At 34.2% G+C, this 22,934-nt stretch overlaps 1 protein-coding gene and 1 pseudogene across 21 annotated transcripts in view; one reads left to right on the top strand and one right to left on the bottom strand.

Moving 5' to 3' along the window:
- LOC133243105 (endogenous retrovirus group PABLB member 1 Env polyprotein-like) overlaps positions 1-22,934 on the top strand; it is a 486,815-nt pseudogene that overhangs the window by 246,637 nt on the left and 217,244 nt on the right.
- Positions 1-22,934, bottom strand: part of RPS6KA6 (ribosomal protein S6 kinase A6) — a 192,628-nt gene that overhangs the window by 119,461 nt on the left and 50,233 nt on the right. For 20 of the 21 annotated variants that reach the window (XR_009734976.1, XR_009734977.1, XM_061409582.1 and 17 more), the window contains 3 exons: positions 8,992-9,108; positions 2,502-2,583; positions 1,675-1,755 (listed from right to left, as the gene is read on the bottom strand). Coding sequence is in view for 19 of the 21 variants with exons in the window: in XM_061409582.1 (XP_061265566.1) it covers positions 1,675-1,755; positions 2,502-2,583; positions 8,992-9,108 (280 nt within the window). In the remaining 2 variants the exon portion in view is untranslated. The remainder of the gene's footprint in view (positions 1-1,674; positions 1,756-2,501; positions 2,584-8,991; positions 9,109-22,934) is intronic. The other variant, XM_061409584.1, reaches the window with a different exon arrangement.

Here is a 22,934-nt window from a genome sequence, read left to right as displayed (position 1 = left end):
GACATGAATCAAAGCAATGCTTTTTGGGATTTGTCTCCTAAGGCAAAGGAAACAGAAGCAAAAATAAACAGATCAGACCTAATTAGAATAAAAAGCTCTAGCACAGCAAAGGAAACCATTAACAAATTGAAAAGACAGCCTACTAAATTTGAGAAAATATTTTCAAATGATATGACTAATAAGGAGCTAATATCAAAAATATATAAACAGACCATATATCTCATCACCACAGAAACAAACAACCCAATTTTAAAAATGGGCAGAAGACCTGAATAGACATTTTTCCAAAGAAGACATACAGAATGCCAACTAGCACATGAAAAGATGTTCAATATCGCTAATCATCAGAGTATCAAAACCCCAATGAGATACCATCTCAATCCATCAAAAATGTATATCATGAAGAAGACTACAAATAACAAATGTTGGAAAGGGTGTGGACAAAATGAAACCCTTGTACACTGTCAGAAGTTATGTAAATTGGTGCAAGCACTGTGGAAAACAGTATGGAGGTTCCTCAAAAGAATAAAAATATAACTCAGCAATTCCACACTTGGGTATATATCTGAAGAAAATGAAAATATTGCCACAAAAAAATATATGCACCACAATGTTCATGGCAGAATTTTTTTATAGTTCACAATATATGGAAGCTACCTACGTATCCATCAACAGGTAAATGTATTAAAGATGTGGAAAATATATATGTGTATACATACACACACACATATATACATCTACACACACATACACAATGGAGTATTACTCACTCATAAAAAATAATGAAATATTGTCATTTGCAACAACATGGATGGGCTTAGAGTATATTAGGCTTAGTGAAATATGTCTTACAAAGACAAATATTGGATGATATCACTTACATTTGGAATCAAAAAATTTGAATTTAACAAAAAAGGAACAAACTTATGGAGAACAAACTAGTGGTTACCAATGGGGAAAGGTAGGGGAAAGTGGCAAGATAGGGGTATGGGATTAACAGGTATAAATTACTATGTATAAAATAAATAAGCTACAAGAATATATAGTATAACACAGGGAATAAGAATAAATGGAATATAACCTCGAAAATTGTGAATCACTATATTGTACACCTGAAACATATAATACTGTAAATCAACTAAACCTCAATTAAAAAAAAAAAGAATTCTTTGACTCCAAATTCATGTTCTTTCCATTGTACCTATTGCTTTTCACTAGTATCCCTCTCCCTCTAAATATAAGAAAAAATAACTCAAATAGACTAATATACCATATGGTCCTCTTCAACAGGATGAGGAAATAAGACGAATATGATCATTATGAACATGTAAGAGGAACCCATTCAAACACAAGAATGTTTTGAATAAATTATCACAGTAGTTTATAGCCTAAGATCCCTAGAGGTACAGCCTAGTACAGTACAGAAATTCTACTAGACAAGAGTAGTCAAAAGACACTGTCTTGTTACCTTAGACAAGTTAACCAACAAATACAGGAAAAACAACTAAAAGCTGGATATTAATTCTTATTTCAGATAAGTATGTTTACACAGCTGAAAGTATTGAATCATTCCATATTTATTTCCTGTTCGAAGTATTTATCTTATGTTACATTATTGTCTGAAAGGAAATCTTAGTTCTCTAATTCCATATTTTTTTTTTAAAGATTACATACCATAGTGCAATTTGACAATAAATGGATGATTTACTTCCACCAGTATATCCCTCTCCATCTTTGTCCGAATTCTGTCTCGAACTAAAAATTACAGAAGGTTAGAGTATATTGTTCTTGTATATAATTTCAGTAGAGAGTCCATCAATAATTCACCAAACACAAATATAGAAATTTAAAATATAACTTTGTAAGTGCCTGAATTTGAAGTCAATATTCCTAGGCAGTAATTACCACAGTATAAAAGCTAACAAATTCAGTTTAGATCTAGAGATGGGTTAAGTGCCACAGTGTTATTTGGCGGATAAGCATTATATATTAGTGTTCAAATGAGTTCTCTGATTAAAACTGAGCACAGTGTTATTGTTATCACAGCCTGGAAGACAGTATATATAATTGTATGCAGGTGGCTGTGCCTTCTCAATATGTAATACCAACAGATGGAACAGAAAAAATAAGAATCTTGAAGAAAAAGAATATAGTTTAATAAAACAAGTTCACTTTAAATTAAATAAAATGTATCACTTTTTATCCCATTAATTCTTTTTTACCAGGATACACTCTCACTAAATTAGAGTATATGTCAATATCATTTTTTAAATATAAATTTATTTTAATTGGAGGTTAATTACTTTACAATATTGTATTGGTTTTGCCATACATCAACATGAATCCGCCACAGGTATACACATGTTCCCCATCCTCAAACCTAGAAATAACAATTACTAATGTTAAAAGGAAACTAAATCTACTCATATAGGCAATACATAGCACATTTCTTCAAACAAGCTTTACCACGTTTTATTTTAATAAGCTTTCTGATCTTCTACCTTTTAAAGAAGCTTTTTTTAACACCTTCATTGCATAGAGTTGTCCAGCATCAGGACCGGTCTTCTTTCTAACGAGAAATACCTAATAAGAGAATTAAAAGTGAAATTCACATCCCAAGCCATTCCTTGTGGAATACAATATTCCATTGTATATATTAGCATATACAAATAGCCTTACATATTCTCTAATTGTATAAAGATATACCTTTCCCTATAAATTATACTTAGTTTACACTTTCTCACTTTCATTCACTTAATCACATGCTCATACATTCCAATGTGGAAAAGAAAATGTAAAAGAACATTTGAGAAGTTTGTGATATAAGAGATAAATAATATAATGAAAGACAATTTGAGCTGAGGGAGCTCCTTATAAGACACAAGCTCCTTTTTGTTTTCTTAATATGGAACAAAAAATCTAATTACTGTTAATTTGACAACTTCATTTCTAGTTTCCTATTGGTCCATTTTATAAGTTACCAGGTATTTTATTTTCTAATAGGGCTTCCCTGGTGACTCAGACAGTAAAGAATCTGCCTGTGATGCAGGAGACCCAGGTCCACACCTGGGTCATGAAGATGAGGAGGAAAATGCAACCCATTTCAGTATTCTTGCCTGGAGAATTCCATGGACAGAGGAGCCTGGAGGGCTACAGTCCATGGGGTTGCAAAGAGTCAGACAAGAATGAGTGACTAAAATTTTCAATTTATTTTCTAATAAGATATTAGAGGCAATTCTTAACTATCTGCTAAGTGAAAGAATCATAATGGCGAATATTTCAATAAAAAAGTGAAAGTTACTGATTAAGCTTAAAGTAATAATTTCTTATATTTTCAAACCAAGAAATGATTCATTATAAGGTAAGTTTTAGAAAGCCTCAGTTATGAAGATAAATATGAGTATATTATAGTTTCATAACAGGTATTTACTATTAAAGGGTTGTTTCCAGTTTTAAATTGGTGTTCACTGCCTCAACCTGCCATCCTCAACTCTAACAAACTCTATTCAAATGCTGATAAATTCAAAATGAGATCAAATTAACTAATTTGTATACCTAAAACTGCAGATTGGAGAGCTTCTGAGTAATTTTTGTCTTCTTCCTATGGTAGAGCTTAAAATTCTTTATTCAAAATATTCTATGTGATAATTATATATCAGCCAACTGGGCAAGTGGGGGGGTTCATTTAATCATTACTTCATTTAATCATTACTTAATCTCTCCTTCTCCTATTCTTATATCAGACCTAAACTCAAGGACCATTTCAGTTTTATAGATTTTCACACTATCTATTGTAGTGCTTCTCATACTTTGTATTTAGACCAACCAGTCTTTTTTTCCCCCTTTCCTCCAAATCCACTGCATACCATTACTTACTATTTCACCAGTGAAAAACCATGGACTTATATGTATTTGTATAGCTGATTTCAGTCTACATCAGTTTCTAAAGAGCAGATTAAATTAACTGCCATAATATACACACAAAAGCTTCAAAGTAAATGGCATTAACCCTAAATACCAGACTTAGTTTTCATTCAATTTTAATGACATGGTCAAATAAATGTTGATAAACAGTTTCCTTTTTTATAATCAATATCAGGTGATCAAGATATTGACAACAAAGGAGTCAAGTCATTTCATGAGTGATGACTCCATTCTTTCTCAAGTTTCTTCCAAGAAAGCATTTCTCAATTATTTTTGGTCTCAAGAATTCTTTTACAAACTTAAAAATTACTGATCACTCCAAAGTACTTTTGTTTTTGTGGGTTATAACTACTGATATTTACTGTATTAGAAATCACAGCAAAAAATTAACTATGTATTTATTGATTAAAAATAATAAACTTATTACATGTGAATATAAATATTTTTTATAAAAATGAATATTTTTTCCAAAACAAACCAAAAAAAAGAAATCACTGAGAAGACTGACACTGATTTACATTTCTACAAGTCCCTAATATCTGGCTTAACAGAAAATAGTTGGATTCTTTTATCTGCTTCTTCATTCAATCTGTTGCAATTAAACTGCTTTGCTTAAATTATAAGAAGAAAATCAGGCTTCACACAGTTACATATCTGGAAAAGGGAGAAGTATTTTAATAGCCTTTTCATATAATTGTGGTTATTCTTCTTTGATATGACACAAGAATTTGACAAGTAGAAGTTTCTTAAAGATTAGTTGCAGTGAAAAATCTGAAACCACATCAATTAACTGTCCATATTCTTTTACATAATAACCCACTGGTCTATGGGACATGTTGAATGGATTTTGCACTGATGGCTAATTTGATAACATCATGTGTTTGTCAACTAAAAAGCATTGGTTCACTGAGTTATGCAGATCTTCCAAATGTTGACAGTAGCAATCTCATCAGGAAAGTCTTTTGAGTACTGAGAACATGTTGAGCACAGTGGAAAATAAAAGTTGGCCAAAATTCTAATTTTTTGCTTTGAAGCTCAAATTTTATCATTGGCTAAAATACTAAGTTGTTTTCCATGAAGGAACAGGTTCACTCTATTCATTTTTGAGGAAAACATCTACCAAATGCCCAAATTTAAGTAATCATAGTTTGTCAATCATTCTTTCATGGAAAAATGACATTTCATGAAAAAAGTGTCTAGTGTAGCTCACAATTCAAAAAACTTCACAAGTATTCTGTCTTGAGACAATCAAATTTTTTGTTGTGCAGCTAAAGTACTTTGGGTACTTCTCATTTCATCCCACAATATTAAAAAGAAGCATACTCAAGGATTGATATTTGATAAATCTAATAACTGTTAACACCTCATCAAGAACATTCTTAAGTAAAACTTGTATTTTTCTAACTATGTGTGGCAGTGAAGGTCATAATGATTACTGATAGCTTAAAATCACTTCCTGGATTGTGCCAAAGTGCAAAAAAATTTACAAATAATATCTTAGCATTATTATAACAGTCTTGTTCTTAAGGACTCCATGAAAGTGTCTTGTGGATGTCCAAGGGTAGTAAGATCACACTTTGAGAACTACTGTTCTAGAACACAGCCTTTAGTGGGGCTGAAAAGAATGGAATACAGAGGGTAAAAAGAGGCAATTAAGGAAGGAAGAAAACAGTAGTCCAGGTTTTCTGAAAAGACACACAAAGCGGCCACTGTTCCCCTATCTCTTAAAACACTCACTAATATCTCAATTTGGCATCTAATAGAAGCCATCATTCACAGTCTCGGGAAGTAATTGTTTATTTTTTCATTACCTGATTTGTTCTTCTCAGGTCTAATGGATGAACTTTCTCAGCATAAGAAAACATCATCTCACTCTACTCTCTTCCCATGATCAACTACAGAAGCTGCATGATTTCAAATTACTGTTATCCAAAAACGTATCTCTCCTGAACCAATACAATATTGTAAAGTAAAATAATTAATTAATTAATTAAAAAAATAAATAAGAGAGGTTTCTTTACAACCACCCTAATCCAATTCTCAGAAATTGTTCAAAAGAGAAATGAATGAGTGAATTACTCCAACATACTTTCTCTTTGTCATATGGACTTCATTAAGAAGTATTTGCTGGCTGAAGTGAAGTGAAAAACTGCACAGTTTTAACACTAACTGGAAAGAAAGGACCAACTGCAAGAAATTTTAAGTTGTAAACACATATACTTAATCAATTACTTTGGAGGGCAAGGGTTTGATATTTTCAAAAATTCATTTTTAAGTCCTATAGTTAAAGGTTTTACTATCACAAAAGCAAAAAAAAAAAGGAATGTTAAAATGTATGTTTTGTGTAAATATGACTTGACATGTGAAATATATGAAAGGCTAGTCTAATAATGTCAAAGATGTTTTCATGTGTTTTATTTTATTGTGTTTTAAAATAAATAAGTTATTTAGTATACTTTATTTCAATTCACACATTACTTAGTGTGTTTATTACAGAATCTTATATGCATCTTTTGGTGGCTCAGTGGTAAAGAATCTGCCTGCCAAAGCAGGAGACAGAGGTTTGATCCTGAGGTTGGGAAGATCCCCTGGAGAAGGAAATGACTACTCACACTAGTATTCTTGCCTGGGAAATCCCATGGACACAGGAGCCTAGTGGGCTATAGTCCATGGGGTCACAAAAGAATCAGGCACGACTTAGCAAGTAAACAACAACAACATAAGTAGATTGGTATACTTCATTTCAATCCACACATTACTTGATGTGCTTACTACAGAATTTTATATGCATATTTTATGATAATACGTGCATCTTTAAAATACAATTTTACAACTGATTTTCATAGTATTTTCCTGATTAAATAGATTGTATAGATATTTAATGTCACAAAGGTTTATATATGCTAAAATATATTTATTGCATTTTAACAATGGAACTTTCATAGGAAATCGTATAAATAAGACTACAGCTCAAAGTTTCTTGGAATTGCTCCTACACTTATCTGATTCACAGCCTTGGCCAAATTCCTGACTAGGTTTGGCATATAACAAGTCCCAACCACACAATGCCTACGCAAATGATGTAATACTGACAAGCAAGTGTTTTCACATCCTAAGAAGGAAAAAATAAGCCACTTCCTTAATATTTCTTCGGTTGATGACCTGCACAAGGGTCACTATTCTGTATTTTAGTATTAGGAATTTTTTAAAAGGGCTTCCATGATATCCTTGTTAAATCAAAGTTCCTACACAAAGCTGAACGTTCCCTGAATTTTTTAAGGACCACATTGACAACTTGTCAGCATGTTTATATATTTAGTGTGAAGATGTTATTGAAGATATTTCATTATGTTATACTGTATTTTCTTTATGAAGCTCCATAAGAAAAATTTCTCTGGTCTGTTTGATATATTTCTTAAAGATTCTGTCAATAACCATACAATTAAATGTATCAGCCTCTTTATGATGAGGCCAAAAAATTTGAGGCCATTATACCATGCATTTGTGAACAAGAGAGTTTATTCCTGGCTTCAACTCATCTTTCCTGTTCTAATTTTTCTGCTTCCATCATCATCCCCACTTATTTTTATTTTCTTTAGTATTCATTTATAAAAGCCTTAAATCCTTTCTGGAACAAAGCTGGATATAAATAAATACACATATGGATAAGTGTGTGTGTGTATCAAATAACAAGACAGATACTTTTAATGGCTTGAAATGTTTGCCTGGTGAGATTTTATTTAAGTCAATATGCAAGCATTTATATATTGGGGATATAAAAGAAAATTCATCTCTGTTCTTCTAAAATTAACATCATAGAAATAGTATGTAAAATATTTTTTTAAAATACTGTACTTTTAGTAACTTTAAAAAATAAAGGTATTCAGTATGCACATGCCTCCTCTACAGGTCAGTTCTATAAATACACTCCCCCCACCACACACACAGATACACACATCTATTAAAAGCTCCTTCTAGTTTTACTCTCCCCCAGCATAACTATTCAAGTCCTGTCTCCTTGTCATCATATACCTCTTGTACCAATTCACTACCAAACAATAATCCACCTCAGTTTGTCCTTTTTGTGTCCTGAAAAATGTTTCTCTATATTTTACATGTTGTATTTTATACTGCACAGATATCAGATTACTTGACAATTAACGTCTATTTTATATTCATCAATGTTACTTTAAAAGTGGTATACACAAACCCGGTGTTCAATAATTGTCTTTCTTTTAAAATATTTCAGAGCATAATAAAGAAGCAATGCTCAACTGCCTTACTTTCCTCTTTGAAACTAAATCTCAGCCACCCTAAAGTTAGAAATTAGTAGTTTTCTCACTATCTTCCTTCCCTTAAACTGCTGTTGTTGCTGTTTCCTACATGCTATTACTTAATACCTGTATGTAATATTTTTCGTATCTTAGATGCTAGGTATACAAAACTCAGGAACCAGATCTACAAACTTCTTTCCTAATAATCATGTATCAGTAAGCACTGAATAACCAATTTTAATAATGAGTGTCAGAGTTTATCCTCCTCAATTTTGCTTTTTCCCTTGAAATTAAAGCCCTTTGAAGGTAGGAGTTTTATATAATCCCTAAATTACCCAGTACTTCCCATAGCTGTACATTCACATATTTTTTATAACAGATGATAAATTAACAATTCATGCATTCATACATGAATTGATACATGCATTCTGACTTCTGTGATAGAGCTAAGGAAAAAATCACCAAGAGAAAGCTGAGATCATGACAGCATGTGAAGAGAGAAAGAAGACCTGTTTTACAAAACTCAAACTTTCTTGATTTAGGCAGCAAATAAATAGCATGTTATATATTGTCCTTGAGAAATCAATTTTCCCAGGGGATTAGAAAACATGACAGAGAAATATAAAGAAATGGGATTTAAAAAAACAACAGAAAAGGAGTGAAATTAGACCTTCCTTTGGATGTATCATTTGATAATTTAGAAATGGCAAATTTACCAGATTTCTACCTATGCATTCAATTTTTTGCTAAATGTTTAAAAGAAAAACAAATGAGGGAAAAAAGCATTCATTACCTTTCCAAAGGATCCCTGACCAAGAACTTTGAGCAACTCAAATTGCGCAGGATCTGCTTTCTCATATCCTTCCTTAACATGATGAGTAATAGGGATTTCTTTAACAACTCCTTCATCCTGTAAAAAGAAATCCAAGCAATACTCAAATATAGTTACAGCATCTTATGATTAGCTCCATTTAGAACCAGAAATCACAACAGAAATAATTTAATGTCTAACTCCTTCAATCTAGCACAGAGTTTAATGCGCTACTGCTGCTGCTGCTGCTGCTGCTAAGTCATTTCAGTCGTGTCCGACTCTGTGAGACCCCAAAGACGGCAGCCCACCAGGCTCCCCGTCCCAGGGATTCTCCAGGCAAGAACACTGGAGTGGGTTGCCATTTCCTTCTCCAATGCATGAAAGTGAAAAGTGAAAGTGAAGTCGCTCAGTCATGTTTGACTCCTAGTGACCCCATGGACTGCAGCCAACCAGGCTCCTCTATCCATAGGATTTTCCAGGCAAGAGTACTGGAGTGGGCTGTCATTGCCTACTAGCATCCCCATTTCCTGGGTTTTGTAACACACAGATAACACCACACCTCTATAATTTCATGTAAACAGAAGCATACAAAATCTGTGCTTCAGCTTCTGTTTCAACCAAGTAGAGACAGAAAAAAAAAAAAAATCAACAACTGAAAGAGTCGCCTTTTAAGACCTTCACAAGTACATGCAGAGAAAGTAAAACACCTTGTAAATTGTGACATGACAAAAACTGTGAACCTCAAGAATTCTTTCATTATAATATTTTAAATAGTCAGTGATATACAAATATTTAAATGTCCAGCTATTCATATCATTGGAAAAGAAACTGGCGTGGATAAACAAAATCTGCAAAGCCCAAACATGTTTCCAGGCCATACGCCTACTTTTATTGAAATTTTACATACACTGATAAATTATATGCCAAATTTCCTACCAACTGGGTCAGGCAGAAGGCATGCCACCCTGGAACTGTTTCTACCCCTTGATATAGGACTCTATATATCAAGACTACACTCAGGTGAACCATAATTCTAGCCCCCAGCACAGTAGTAAGGATTAAAAAAAAAACAAATTTTCAGATGTATTACGTATCACAAAATAACAAGAGCTGGGATATATTATCCGAACTTCTGACTGTATAGGGGAGAAAACTGAGACCCACAGAGTTTAAGTTCACATGACTAGTTAATCACGATGTCTAGAAGTCATGGTAGCTTTCCATTATATTGTATTAATTCGGGTCTGGATGGCAAAAATGTTCTCAATCAATTCACCTTTTAATTAACTCATTAACCAATGGTGACTGTGGCCAAAGTGGACAAGAGTATGGTCCCAAGTAAGTTAGGCTTCATGGTAGCTAAAATAACTACCATGTTATATAATCCAACAGAGTAATTTTAGCTTTACTTATTAGGACTCATTAATCAGTCAGAAATGAAGTATCAGTTCTGAAAAATATGCTCCTGGATGTTCCTTTTTTTAAATATTTACTTTTGATTGATGATTGCTTTACAATACTGGTTTGATTTCTGTCATACATCACCATGAATTAATCATAGGTGTACATATGTCCCCTCCCTCTTGAATCTCCTTCCCACTTCCCGTCCATTACCATCCCTCTAGGTTATTACAGAGATCCAGTTTGAGTCCCGTGAGTCATACTGCAAATTCCCATTGTTTATCTATTTACATATGTTAGTGTATATGCATCCATGCTACTCTCCCCACTCACCTCACCTTCTCCCTCTTCTCCCCGACCCTTGTCCATAAGTCTGTTCTCTAGGTCTGGATCTCCATTGCTGCTCTATAAACAGATACGTCAGTACCATCTTTCTAAATTCCATATATATGTGTTAATACATGGTACTTGCTTTTCTCTTTCTGACTTACTTCACTCTGTATAATAGGCTCTAGGTCCATCTACCTCATTAGAACTGACTCAAATGCATTCCTTTCATGGCTGAGTAGTATTCCATTGTATATATGTACCACAGCTTCTCTATCCATTCCTCTGTTGATGGACTTCTAGGTTCCTTCCATGCCCTGGATATTGTAAATACTACTGCAATGAACACTGGGATACATGTATCTTTTTCACTTTTGGTTTCTTCAGGGTACATGACTAGAAGTGGTATTGCTAGGTCATATGATGGTTTTATTCCTAGTTTTTAAAGAATCTCCATACTGTCTTCCATAGTTGCTATATCAATTTACATTCTCACCAGCAGTATGGAGGGTTCCCTTTTCCCCACATCCTCTCCAATACTTGCTGTTTGTGGATTTTTTTTTTATTATGGCCATTCTGTGTGGTGTGAGGTGATATCTCATTGTAGTTTTGATTTGCATTTCTCTAATGAGTGATGTTGAGCATCTCTTCATGTATTTATTAGCCATTTGTATGTCTTCTTTGAAGATATGTCTAGTTAGGTCTTTTGCCCACTTTGATTGGGTTGTTTGTTTTTCTGGTATTTACCATTGCAACTAAAAGAATAAAATATCTAGGAATAAACCTATCCAAGGAGACAGAAGAACTATATACAGAAAACTATAAGACACTGAGGAAAGAAATCAAAGATGATATAAACAGATGGAGGGATATTCCACGCTCCTAGGTTGGAAGAATCAATATTGTGAAAATGACTATACCACCAAAAGCAATCTACAGATTAAATGCAATCTCTATCAGATTACCAATGTCATTTTTCACAGAACTAGAAAAAAAACTTCACATTCATATGGAATCATAAAAAACCCCAAATAGCCAAAGCAATCTTGAGAAAGAAGAATGGAACTAGAAGAATAAACTTATCTGATTTCACACTATACCACAAAGCTTCAGTCATAAAGACAATATGGTACTGGCACAAAACCAGAAGTACAGACCAATGGAACATGATGGAAAGCCCAGAGATCACCTCATGCACATACGGGCACCTTATCTTTGACAAAGGAGGCAAGAATATACAATGGGAAAAAGACAGTTTCTTCAATAAGTGGTGCTGGAGGACCTGGACAACTATGTGCAAAAAAATGAAATTAGAATTCTTCCTAATACCATACACAAATATTAACTCAAAATGGATTAAAGCCTTAAATGTAAGACCAGAAACTACAAAACTCTTATAAGAAAACATAGGCAGAACACAGTATGACATAAATCATAGCAACATCCCTTATGACCCACCTCCTAGAATAATGGAAACAAAAACAAAAACAAGTAAGTGAGATCTAATTAAACTTAAAAGCTTTTGCATAGCAAAGGAAATTAAACAAAGTGAAAACACAACCCTCAAAATGGAAGAATAGCAAACGAAACAACTGACAAAGGATTAATTTCCAAGATATACAAGCAGCTTGTCCCTGGATGTTTCTTATACATCAAAAGAGTATTTCACTAGACACTTTTAAGTAGCTATGAGAGTGAGTTTCCTCTTTGAAAAGGGGTCTTTTCTGTAAAAATGTTAAGGACTTTTTTTAATGCAAGTACATATATTTTGTAACTGACATTTTGTAATTACATTAAAGTATGGCATATCTTTATGCATCTTTGCAATATATGTATACCAAAAGCAACATCAAATTGCATACTCATTAATACTACAATTAGCTGATTTTATACCATATATTATGAATGCAGTAAAAGTCTTCAAAGTATGGACTGTAACAAAAACATAATTTATTGGGAGTTTTCTCCAGTGGAAAGAACACTGGTGGAAAAGTCACAGACTAAGTTTTGCTTCTAGCTCTGTCATTCATAAGCTAAGCAACCTTGGCCAAATCACAAACCACTCTACCTCAGTGTTCCCACATAACAAAAATTACATTAGATTGTTCTTTAAGGTCCTCTCCAAGTCTGTGATATTATATTGAACACAATACAATATTTTTATGTTTAATAAGGCACTTCAGCTTCTGCCACCTTTACAATCATCATTAAAACCTGGGTCGTAACATCATTTTTAAAAAATGTTCAGAGCTAAGAAACAGCTATACTCTATCTTACTTAGTTTCACCAAAACTAAGCAAGTCTTTGAATGGAAATGTCTGTCTAATGCCTCTTCTAATTAAAATCCATATATGCCTACCATTTAAAAATGCAATATGTCCTTCGATTTTTAGCAGTATTACACAATAAAATTTCTGACATGAAAATGCTCTAGATTAGCAAAGACTTTTCCCAAGAGACAGCCACCATATAACTAATAGCTTATTACCTTGTCTTACCCACTAGACAGTGAGCTTCCTGTATCCGGTAATATCACATTCAACTCTGCATTCTTAATGCTTAGCACAATAATTGTTTGACCTTATGGGAGTGGACAGTCCAAAACAATCCAACCAATTTCATAAAATGGGAATGGAAAAAAACTTACTTTTAATAAGAAAGATTTTAACTTTGTAAAGGTAAAATCAGTAAGAATCTTCAAAATTATCTTTAATTACCTTTTAAAAAAACAGAAAAATATGTATGAAGAATTTATTTTTTAAAATACATAAAGGAAATAGGGAAACAGCAGATTCATTCAGAATAATGGAATTATGTCAAATTTGAATAGAACTGACTTTGTGATAACAATATATCTCAATTTAATAATATAAACATTTTTTCCTTAGAGTGTGAGGAATATAAATAATTTTCCATATTATTCATGATCAGTATTTTTTTTTTTTGGCCAGGTCATGTGGCATGTGGGATCTTAGTTCCTCAACCAGGCATTGAACTTATGTCCCCTGCACTGGAAGCATGGAGTCTTAACCACTGGACCATCAGGGAATTTCCCATGATTCATATTTTTATTATACTGTGCTATACTCAACATAAATAAAGGGCATAATGACCCCAGAATCTGTACTTTTAAAAATTGCTGATATTAACTTATTGACTGGCCATCTGCCTTTTATAGATATATGTTCCCAGACAAATAGCTATAAGTATTAATTACTAAATTATGGCTAGTTTGCCTTTTAGACAGTAATTTACAAATGTTTTAGTTTTTTAAAAAATTACTTTTAGAGTATTTATTCAATACACAAGTGTGGGTCACACCCTAAGAGATTATGGTTCATTAGAACTAAAAAGGGAATTCAGGCATATGTATTTTTTAAGGCACTCCCCTGGAGGATGAAATGGCCACCACTCCAGTATTCTTCCCTGGAGAATCCAATGGACAGAGGAGTTCAGCAGGGGTTACAAAGAGTTGGACATGACTGAGCAACTGAGCACCAAGATATATATAGTTAGATAACATGTGCACAAAAATACACACACACACACAATTGGCTAATTACTACAAAATTATTTTAGTATCTGTATGCAACAAGCTCTTTGGCTTTGTCAAATTATCTCTACCCTTCCATGTCATCACTTCCAATTCCGGCCTTTCTTATTTCCTCTGCTCCCTGCCCTATTATTGTCTATTACCCAACACTTCTCAGCTTCCCCAAGGTTACATTTATTAATGCTCACTATTTAAATGTTCTCCCCCCCGCCATCTTCAACCCTCCTTCCTTCCTCCACCTCACTTTTCTTCTGGTTCTATACCATTCTGAAAGCTTGAGAGTGGCAGCAATTTAACACAAAATAAGGTAGTAATGAACTTATCAGTGATCCATTTTTTTCCTAAGAGTGAATCATCTTTGAAAAAAATTTTCCTATCTTGGTATAATAATGTTGTATTATTATTATCTTATCTTCTCATGATACTTAGCTTCTCATAATACTCTTTTATTCTTTATTTACTCACTCAAAAAAATCAAGAACACTCATAAAGCACATGCTATGCATTAGTTACTAAGCTATATACTGGGACTTGAGGACTTGAGGAAAGCGAATGCTATCAGAAATATCATTTTCCTTAACAAGACAAAAAGGTATATAATATTTAATGGGCTGAAACATGGCCCCTCAAATACATATGCTGAAGTCCCACAGTACCTCAGAATATAACTGTATTGGAGATAGGGTCTTTAAAGGTCAATAGGGTGGGCCTTAGTCCAATATGACTGGTGTTTTTATAAAAGGAAGAAATCAGGGCACAGATACACACACAGGAAAAAGCACGTGAAGGCACAGGGATCTACAATTCAAGACAGCTGTCTACAAGTCAAGCAGAGATGCCTCTGAAGAAACCACTCCTGACAACATCTTGAACTTATAGTCTCCAGAATTGAAAGAAAACAAATTTGTTGTTTAAGTCACCTAGTATGTGGCACTTAGTTATGACAGCCCTAGAACAGTAATATACAGCACCTAATTTTAGTTAATCTGCATAAAAAAAGTTGGTAATGTAAAATTAAGATTTAATAACTTTGAAATAGGGACTACTATTCTTTCCAACATCAAATGACAAATTTTAGGCAAGGGTAATTATGAGTTAGAAATTTTTTTTTTGGAACATCGTAGTGATTATTGATAAACAGAAAAACTATAAAGGTTCAACTGCAAGCAAAATAGTATGTTCTGACATTTAAAATTTGTGATCATGTTTTTCAATTTAGGGAGCCAACAATGTTTTAACACTGGAAAAACATACTGATAAAGTATAAAGCAAACTACCAAATACACTACTGCTCCATTTTTTGACAACTGATTTTACTAGGAGGAAGAAATCACATGTTAATCAGAAGGAGAAAGATCTGATAACAATCTATTAGGAAACCATACTTCTATTACAACAGTTTCATAGGACTGTGGAACTGAGCATTGATATCTCCAAAAAACACATCAAAACAAAAGAAGAGAGATTTTTAAAAATCTAAATTTGGGGTTTTAATGTAACAAAGCAACATCCACTTGTTTGCTTTATTGGTGGGTTGATAGGCTAGTTTGATCAATCTGAAATTTCAAGAAGCACTTAAACTACAGATCTGTTAAAACATACATGCAGAAATCTGGAAAAGAATCTTGATGTACCCTTGTCACAGAGTGAATAATCCAGGATCACTGTAAACCAAATCAAGTATCATCATACTTCGAAATAAGAATAACAGCAAAAATGTAAATGTCAAAACACCACTAGAGTGGACTAAAACAGATCAGATGATGTACATGTTGGAAAGTAATTGTAGAATACTTAGCCTTGCAAAATTGTATCAATTTGTATTGGTGACTGAAAAACAAGTGTGGCAAACTGGTTCCCACCTAGGTCAGTTTATTCTACTTTTTTTTATTAGAATTGGCTCTTTAGTTCCCTCATACATAAAATGGGAATAACCCTGCCCAAACCATTTCAGATCTTGGTTATAAGATTCAACTAAGAAGTTTGAAAACCACAAAACATCTATAACAATTAAAGTTATTAAACTTATTTGTACTATTAACCTTTGCATACCTCATGGTGCAGCATGTTACTCCACCTTACAGTAGTTGGCCATTAGCATTTAGTTGAACCGTAATTTTCTTTAAGAGTTTTGTGAGTTTGTAGTATAGTGGCTCCATTAAAAAAAAAAAATAGGTGGGAGGGGAATATATGAATAAAAAGCAGAAGCAAGCATCAACTTTGAAAGGGAAATACTGAAGCACAACAAAGCTCAATGGAAAGATAAACAGAAGAAGGAAAAACAAACCATATAGGAAAAAGGCACTTCAACTTAACATATTCCCCACTTATGGCTACATATAAGTTTAAGTAAAACACACTTCTGAGAGAGTATTTAAAGGATTCTTATAAGAGAAACATGTCAATAATGGTTTTTAAAATTAGAAATTAGGGCTTAAATATATCAGGAATCAGTTTTGTCCTTTTGAATATATATTTTCAGTTAAATGTAACATCTACATCTCTGTAATAAAAATGTAAATCAATTTAAAGTCTTTTGAAAAGGGGGGATTAGCTCAAGATGGAAGAGTAGAAGGATTACTCTCACCCTTCCTGTGAGAGCACTGGAATCACAACTAACTGCTGAACAACCATCAATACAAAAACGTTGGAACCTACCAAAAAAGATACCCAAAAACAAAGGAGAAACCACAGCAAAATGGAAGGAGGGACACAATCACAACAGAATCAAATCCCATACCCACCAAATGCGTGACCCACAAACTGGAAAACAATTACACCACAGAAGTTCTCCCACTAGAGTAAAGGTTCCCAGCCCTCTGTCAGGCTTCCCAACCTGGGTTCAACAATGAGAAGAGGAATCTCCAGCATCTGACTTTGAAGGCCACTGGGATTTGACTACAGGAATTCAGCAGGACAGGGGAAAACAGAAATTCCACTCTTAGAGGGCACACACAAAGTCTTATGTGTACAAAAGGTAATAACCCCATAAGGGACCAGGTCAAACTGATCTGCTAGTATTAGAGGGTCTCCTGCAGAGGTGAGGGGTGGCTGTGTCTCACTGCAAGGACAAAGATGCTAATAGCAACAGTTCTGGGAAAGATTCACTGGCATGAGCCCTCCTGAAGGGCACCATTAGCTCCATCAAACAACTTGTAGGCTCCAGTGCTGGGCAGTGTCAGGCCAAACAACCAACGTGAAGGGAACAAAGCTCCAGTCATCAGCATACAAGCAGATTAAGGTTCTACTGAGTACAGCCTTACCCAATAGGGAAACAAAACCCAACTGTACCCACCACCAGACCCTCCCATTAGGAAGATTCCACAAGCCTTTTATATAGCCTCATCTATGAGGAAACAGACACCAGAAGCAGAATAACTACAATCTTGAACTCTGTGGAGCAAAAACCACAACTGAAGTGAGTTAAACAAAATGAAATGGCAAAAGATTATGTCCCAGATGAAAGAACAATATAAAACCCCAGTAATCAACCAAGCGAAGTGAAGACAGGCAACATTCTGGAAAAAGAATTCAGAAAAATGATAGGGAAGATGATCCTGGATCTCAAAGAAAGAAGGCAAGGACTGGGAAGATGTAAAAAATGCTCAAAGACCCAGAAGAACTAAAGAACAAACAAACAGAGATGAACAACACAATAACTGAAATGAAAAATACTTTAGATGGAATCAATAACAGAATAACTGAGTCAGAAGATAAGTAACCTGGAAGACAGAATGGTAGAAATTATTGTCATGAAACAGAATAAAGAAAAAAGAATGAAAATAAATTAAGACAGTCTAAGACACCTCTCGGAGAAGGCAATGGCATACCACCCCAGTACTCTTGCCTGGAAAATCCCATGGATGGAGGAGCCTGGCAGGCTGCAGTCCATGGGGTCGCTAAGAGCTGGACACAACTGAGCGACTTCACTTTCACTTTTTCACTTTCATGCATTGGAGAAGGAAATGGCAACCCACTCCAGTGTTCTTGCCTGGAGAATCCCAGGGGTAGGAGAGCCTAGTGGGTTGACGTCTATGGGGTCACACAGAGTTGGACACGACTGAAGTGACTTAGCAGTAGCAGGAGCAGCAAGACACCTCTAGGACAACAGTACACACACCAACATTCACATTAGAAGGGTCCAAGGAGAAGGGAGAGAGAAGGACCTGAGAAAATGTCTGAAGAGATAATAGCTGAAAACATCCCTAACATGAGAAAGAAACAATCACCTAAGTCCAAGAAGTGCAGAGTCCTAAGCAGGATAAATTCAAAGAGGAACATGCCAAGACACACAATAATAAAATTGACAAAAATTAAAGACAAAGAAAAAATATTAAAAGCAACATGGGAAAAACAAAAAATAACATACACAGGAACACCGATAAGGTTATGAGCTGATTTCTCAGCAGAAACTCTGCAGACCAGAAAGGAGTGGCAAGATATATTTAAAGTGATAAAAGGGAAGAATCTACAACCACGAATACTGTGTTCAGCAAGGCTATCATTCAGATTTGATGGAGAAGTCAAAAACTTTTCAAAGAGCAAAAGCTAAGAGAATTCAGTACTACCAGACCAGCTTTGCAACAAATACTAAAGGAACTCCTCTAGGTGGGGAAGAGACCAGCAACTTAAAAAACTTTGTACACATATAGACTGCTATATCAAAACCTCATGGGAGCAGCAAACCCAAAAACTACAATAGATGCACATATATAAAAGAAAAGGCAACCCAAGCATAACACAAAAATGACCATCAAACAAAAAGAGAAAAGAATAAAACAGGAGAAGAAAAAGACCTACAAAAACAAACCCAAAACAATTAAGAAAATGACAGCAAGAAGACACATACCAGTAATTACCTTAAAGGTAAATGGATTAAGTGCTCCAGCCAAAAGACAGAGACCAGCTGAATCAATACAAAAATAAGACCTGTATATATGCTGTCTACATGAGACAGACCTACCTCAGATCTAGGGACACGTACAGACTGAAAGTGAGGGGACAGAAGAAGGTAGTCCATGCAAATGGAAATCAAAAGAAAGCTGCAGTAGCAATACTCATAGCAGACAAAATATACTTTAAAATGACTATTATAAAAGACAAAGAAGGACATTACATAATGATCAATGGATCAACCCAAGAAGAAGATATAAGAGTTTTAAATATATATGCACTCAACATAGGAGTACCTCAGTGTATACAGCAAATACTAACAGCCATAAAGAGAGAAACTGACAGTAATACAGTGATAGTAAGGAACTTTAACACACCACTTTTATCAATGGACAAATGATCCAGACAGAAAATAAGTAAGGAAACATAGGCCTTAAATGACACATAAGACTAGATAGACTTAACTGATACTTATAGAACATTCAATTTAGAAGTAGCAGAATACACATTCTGCTCAAGTACACAGGGAACATTCTCCAAGACTGACTACATGTGGGGCCACAAAGTGAACCCTGGTAAATTTAAGAAAACTGCAAGCATATCAAGCATATTTTCTGACCAAAACACTATGAGATTAAAAATAAACTACAAGAAAAAACCTGTAAAAAATCACAAACACCTGAAGGCTAAACAACACGCTACTAAATAACCAATGGATCACTGAAGAATTCAAAGAGGAAATCAAAAAACACCAAGAGACAAATGAAAATGAAATCACAACAATCCGAAACCTATGAGATGCAACAAAAGCAGTTCTGAGAGGGAAATTTATACCAATAAACGCTTACCTCAAGAAACAAGAAAAATCTCAAATTAATAACCTAACCTTACAACTAAAGCAAGTAGAGAAAGAACAAACAAAACCCAAGTCAGTAGAACGAAAGAAATCATAAGTTTAGAATAGAAATAAATGAAAGAGAGACAATGAAAACAATAGGAAAGATCAATGAAACTAAGAGCTGGTTCTTTGAAAAGATAAAACAAAATTGTTAATCCTTTACCGGAATCATCAAGAAAAAAGGGGAGAGGATTCAAATCAATAAAATTAGAAATGAAAAAAAAGAGACTACTACAAATAACTATATGCTGATAAACTAGACAAACTAGAAGAAAAGGATAAACACTTTTGACAAAATTCAAAATCTGCTTATGATCAAAACTCTCAAGAAAGTGGGCAAAGAGGGAATATATCTCAACATAATAAAGGCCATCTACAACAAACCTACAACTAACATTATACAACTAAACCTACAACTAACATCATACTCAATGATGAAAAGCTGAAAGTTATTTTCTCTAAGATCAAAACAACACAAGGATGTCCACTCTCAGCACTTTTACTCAACATAATTTTGGAAGTAGTAGGTAATGCAATCAGAGAAGAGAAAGAAAGAAAAGGAATCCAAATTGGAAAAGAAGTAAAACAGTCACTATGTGCAGATGACATGATACTATACATAGAAAAGCCTAAAGACACTATGAGAAAACTGTTAGAACTCATCAATGAAATTGGTAAAGTTGCAATTTACAACAGAAATCTGTGGCATTTCTATACATTAACAATAAAAGATCAGAAAGAGAAATTAAGGAAACAATCCCATTTAGCATTGAAACAAAAAGAATAAAATGCCTAGGAATAAACCTACCTAAGGAGACAAAAGACCTGTATTTCTAAAACTATAAGATGCTAATAGAAGAAACAGAAGATAGCACAAACAGATGGAAAGAAAAACCATGTTCTTGGACTGGAGGAATCAATACTGTGAAAATGACTATACTACCTAAGGCAATCTACAGATTCAATGCAATCCTTAAGAAATTACCAATGGCATTTTTCACAGAACTAGAACAAAAAAAAAATCATAAAATTTGTATGGAGACACAAAAGACCCTGAATAGCCAAAGGAATCCTGAATGATGGTGGGGGGTGGTGGGGGTGGGAGGACCTTGACTAATCAGGCTCCCTGGCTTCAGACTATATTATAAAGTTATAGTCACCAACACAGTATGGCACTAGAACAAAAACAGACATATAGCTCAGCAGAATCAGATTGAAACTCCAGAGATAAACCCACACACCTACAGTCAATTAATCTATGACAAAGGAAGGAGTCAAGATTATAAAATGGTGGAAATACAGTTTAATCAACAAATGATGCTGGGTAAGCTGGAAAGCTATATGAAAAAACTGAAATTAGAACTTCCTTTAATACCATACACAAAAATAAGCTCAAAATTTAATATCTAAATGTGAGACCTGACACCATAAACCACTTAGAAGAAAACATAAGCAGCACACTCTCTGACATAAATTGAGCAATGTATTTTTCAATCCATCCCCAGAGCAATAAAAATAAAAACAGAAATAAACAAATGGGGCCTAATTAAATTCAAAAGCTTTTAAACAGTGAAGGAAATCATAAACAAAACAAAAAGACAACCCACAGATTGGGAGAAAATATTTGCAAATGATTTGACTGACACTGCATTTGTCTCCAAAATTTATGAACAGCTCATGGAGCTTAGCATCATGGAAACAAACAACCCAAACAAAAAATGGGCATAATACCTAAATAGATGTTTTTCCAAAGAAGACACACAGATGATCAAGAAGCATATGAAAAGATGTTGAACATTGCTATTTATTAAAGAAATGCAAATCAAAACCACAATGAGTACCAACTCACACCAGCCAGAAGGGCTATCAACAAAAAATCTACAAAGAGTAAATGTTGCAAAGGGTGTGGAGAGAAGGGAATCCTCGTACACTGTTGGTGGGAATGTAAATTAGTATAGCCATTATGGAGAATAGTATGGAGGTTCCTTCCAAAACTAAAAATTAAGGTAATATATGACCCTGAAATCCCACTGCTGACCATATATCCAGACTAAAACATGACCCAAAAGGATATGTGCATCCCACTGTTCATTGCAGTACTATTTACAATAACCAAGACATGGAAGCATCCTAAATACCCATTAACAGAGGAATAGATAAAAGAATGAAATAATGCCATTTGAAGCAACATGGATGGACCTAGAACTTTTCATACTGAGTGAAAAGTCAAACAGAGAAAGAGAAATATCATATGATATTGCTTATAAGAAGAATCTAAAAAGAAATGATACAAATGAATTTACAAAACAGAAACAGACTCACAGATTTAGAGAAGGAGTTTATGGTTACCTGGACAGAAAGGCTCCTCTGTCCAAGGGATTTCCCAGGCAAGAATAATGGAGTGGTTTCCATTCCATTTTCCAGCAGATCTTCCCAACACAGGGACTGAATCCATGTCTCTTACATATCCTGCACTGGAAGGCAGGTTCTTTACCAGCTGAGTCACCAGGGAAAGGGTGAGGAAAAGGGATAGTTTGGGCCTTTGGGACTGAGATGTACACACTATCATATTTAAAGTAGATAACCAACAAGGACCTACTGTATAGCACAGGGAACTCTTCTCAATATTATGCAACAACCTAAATAAGAAAATAATAGACATATATGTATGTATGTATATAGATATATAGATATACATATAGATATATAGATACACATATACAAATAGCTGTGAAAAGAATAGAAACTAAAGGCAAAGGAGAAAAGGAAAGATATACCCATTTGAATGCAGAGTTCCAAAGAATACCAGGAGAGATATTAAAGCCTTCCCCAGTGATCAATGCAAAGCAATAG

Source organism: Bos javanicus, chromosome X, assembly GCF_032452875.1.
Source record: "Bos javanicus breed banteng chromosome X, ARS-OSU_banteng_1.0, whole genome shotgun sequence".
NCBI lineage: Eukaryota > Metazoa > Chordata > Mammalia > Artiodactyla > Bovidae > Bos > Bos javanicus.
Note: the sequence above shows the minus strand (reverse complement) of the source record. Positions and strands in the feature narration are given on the sequence as shown.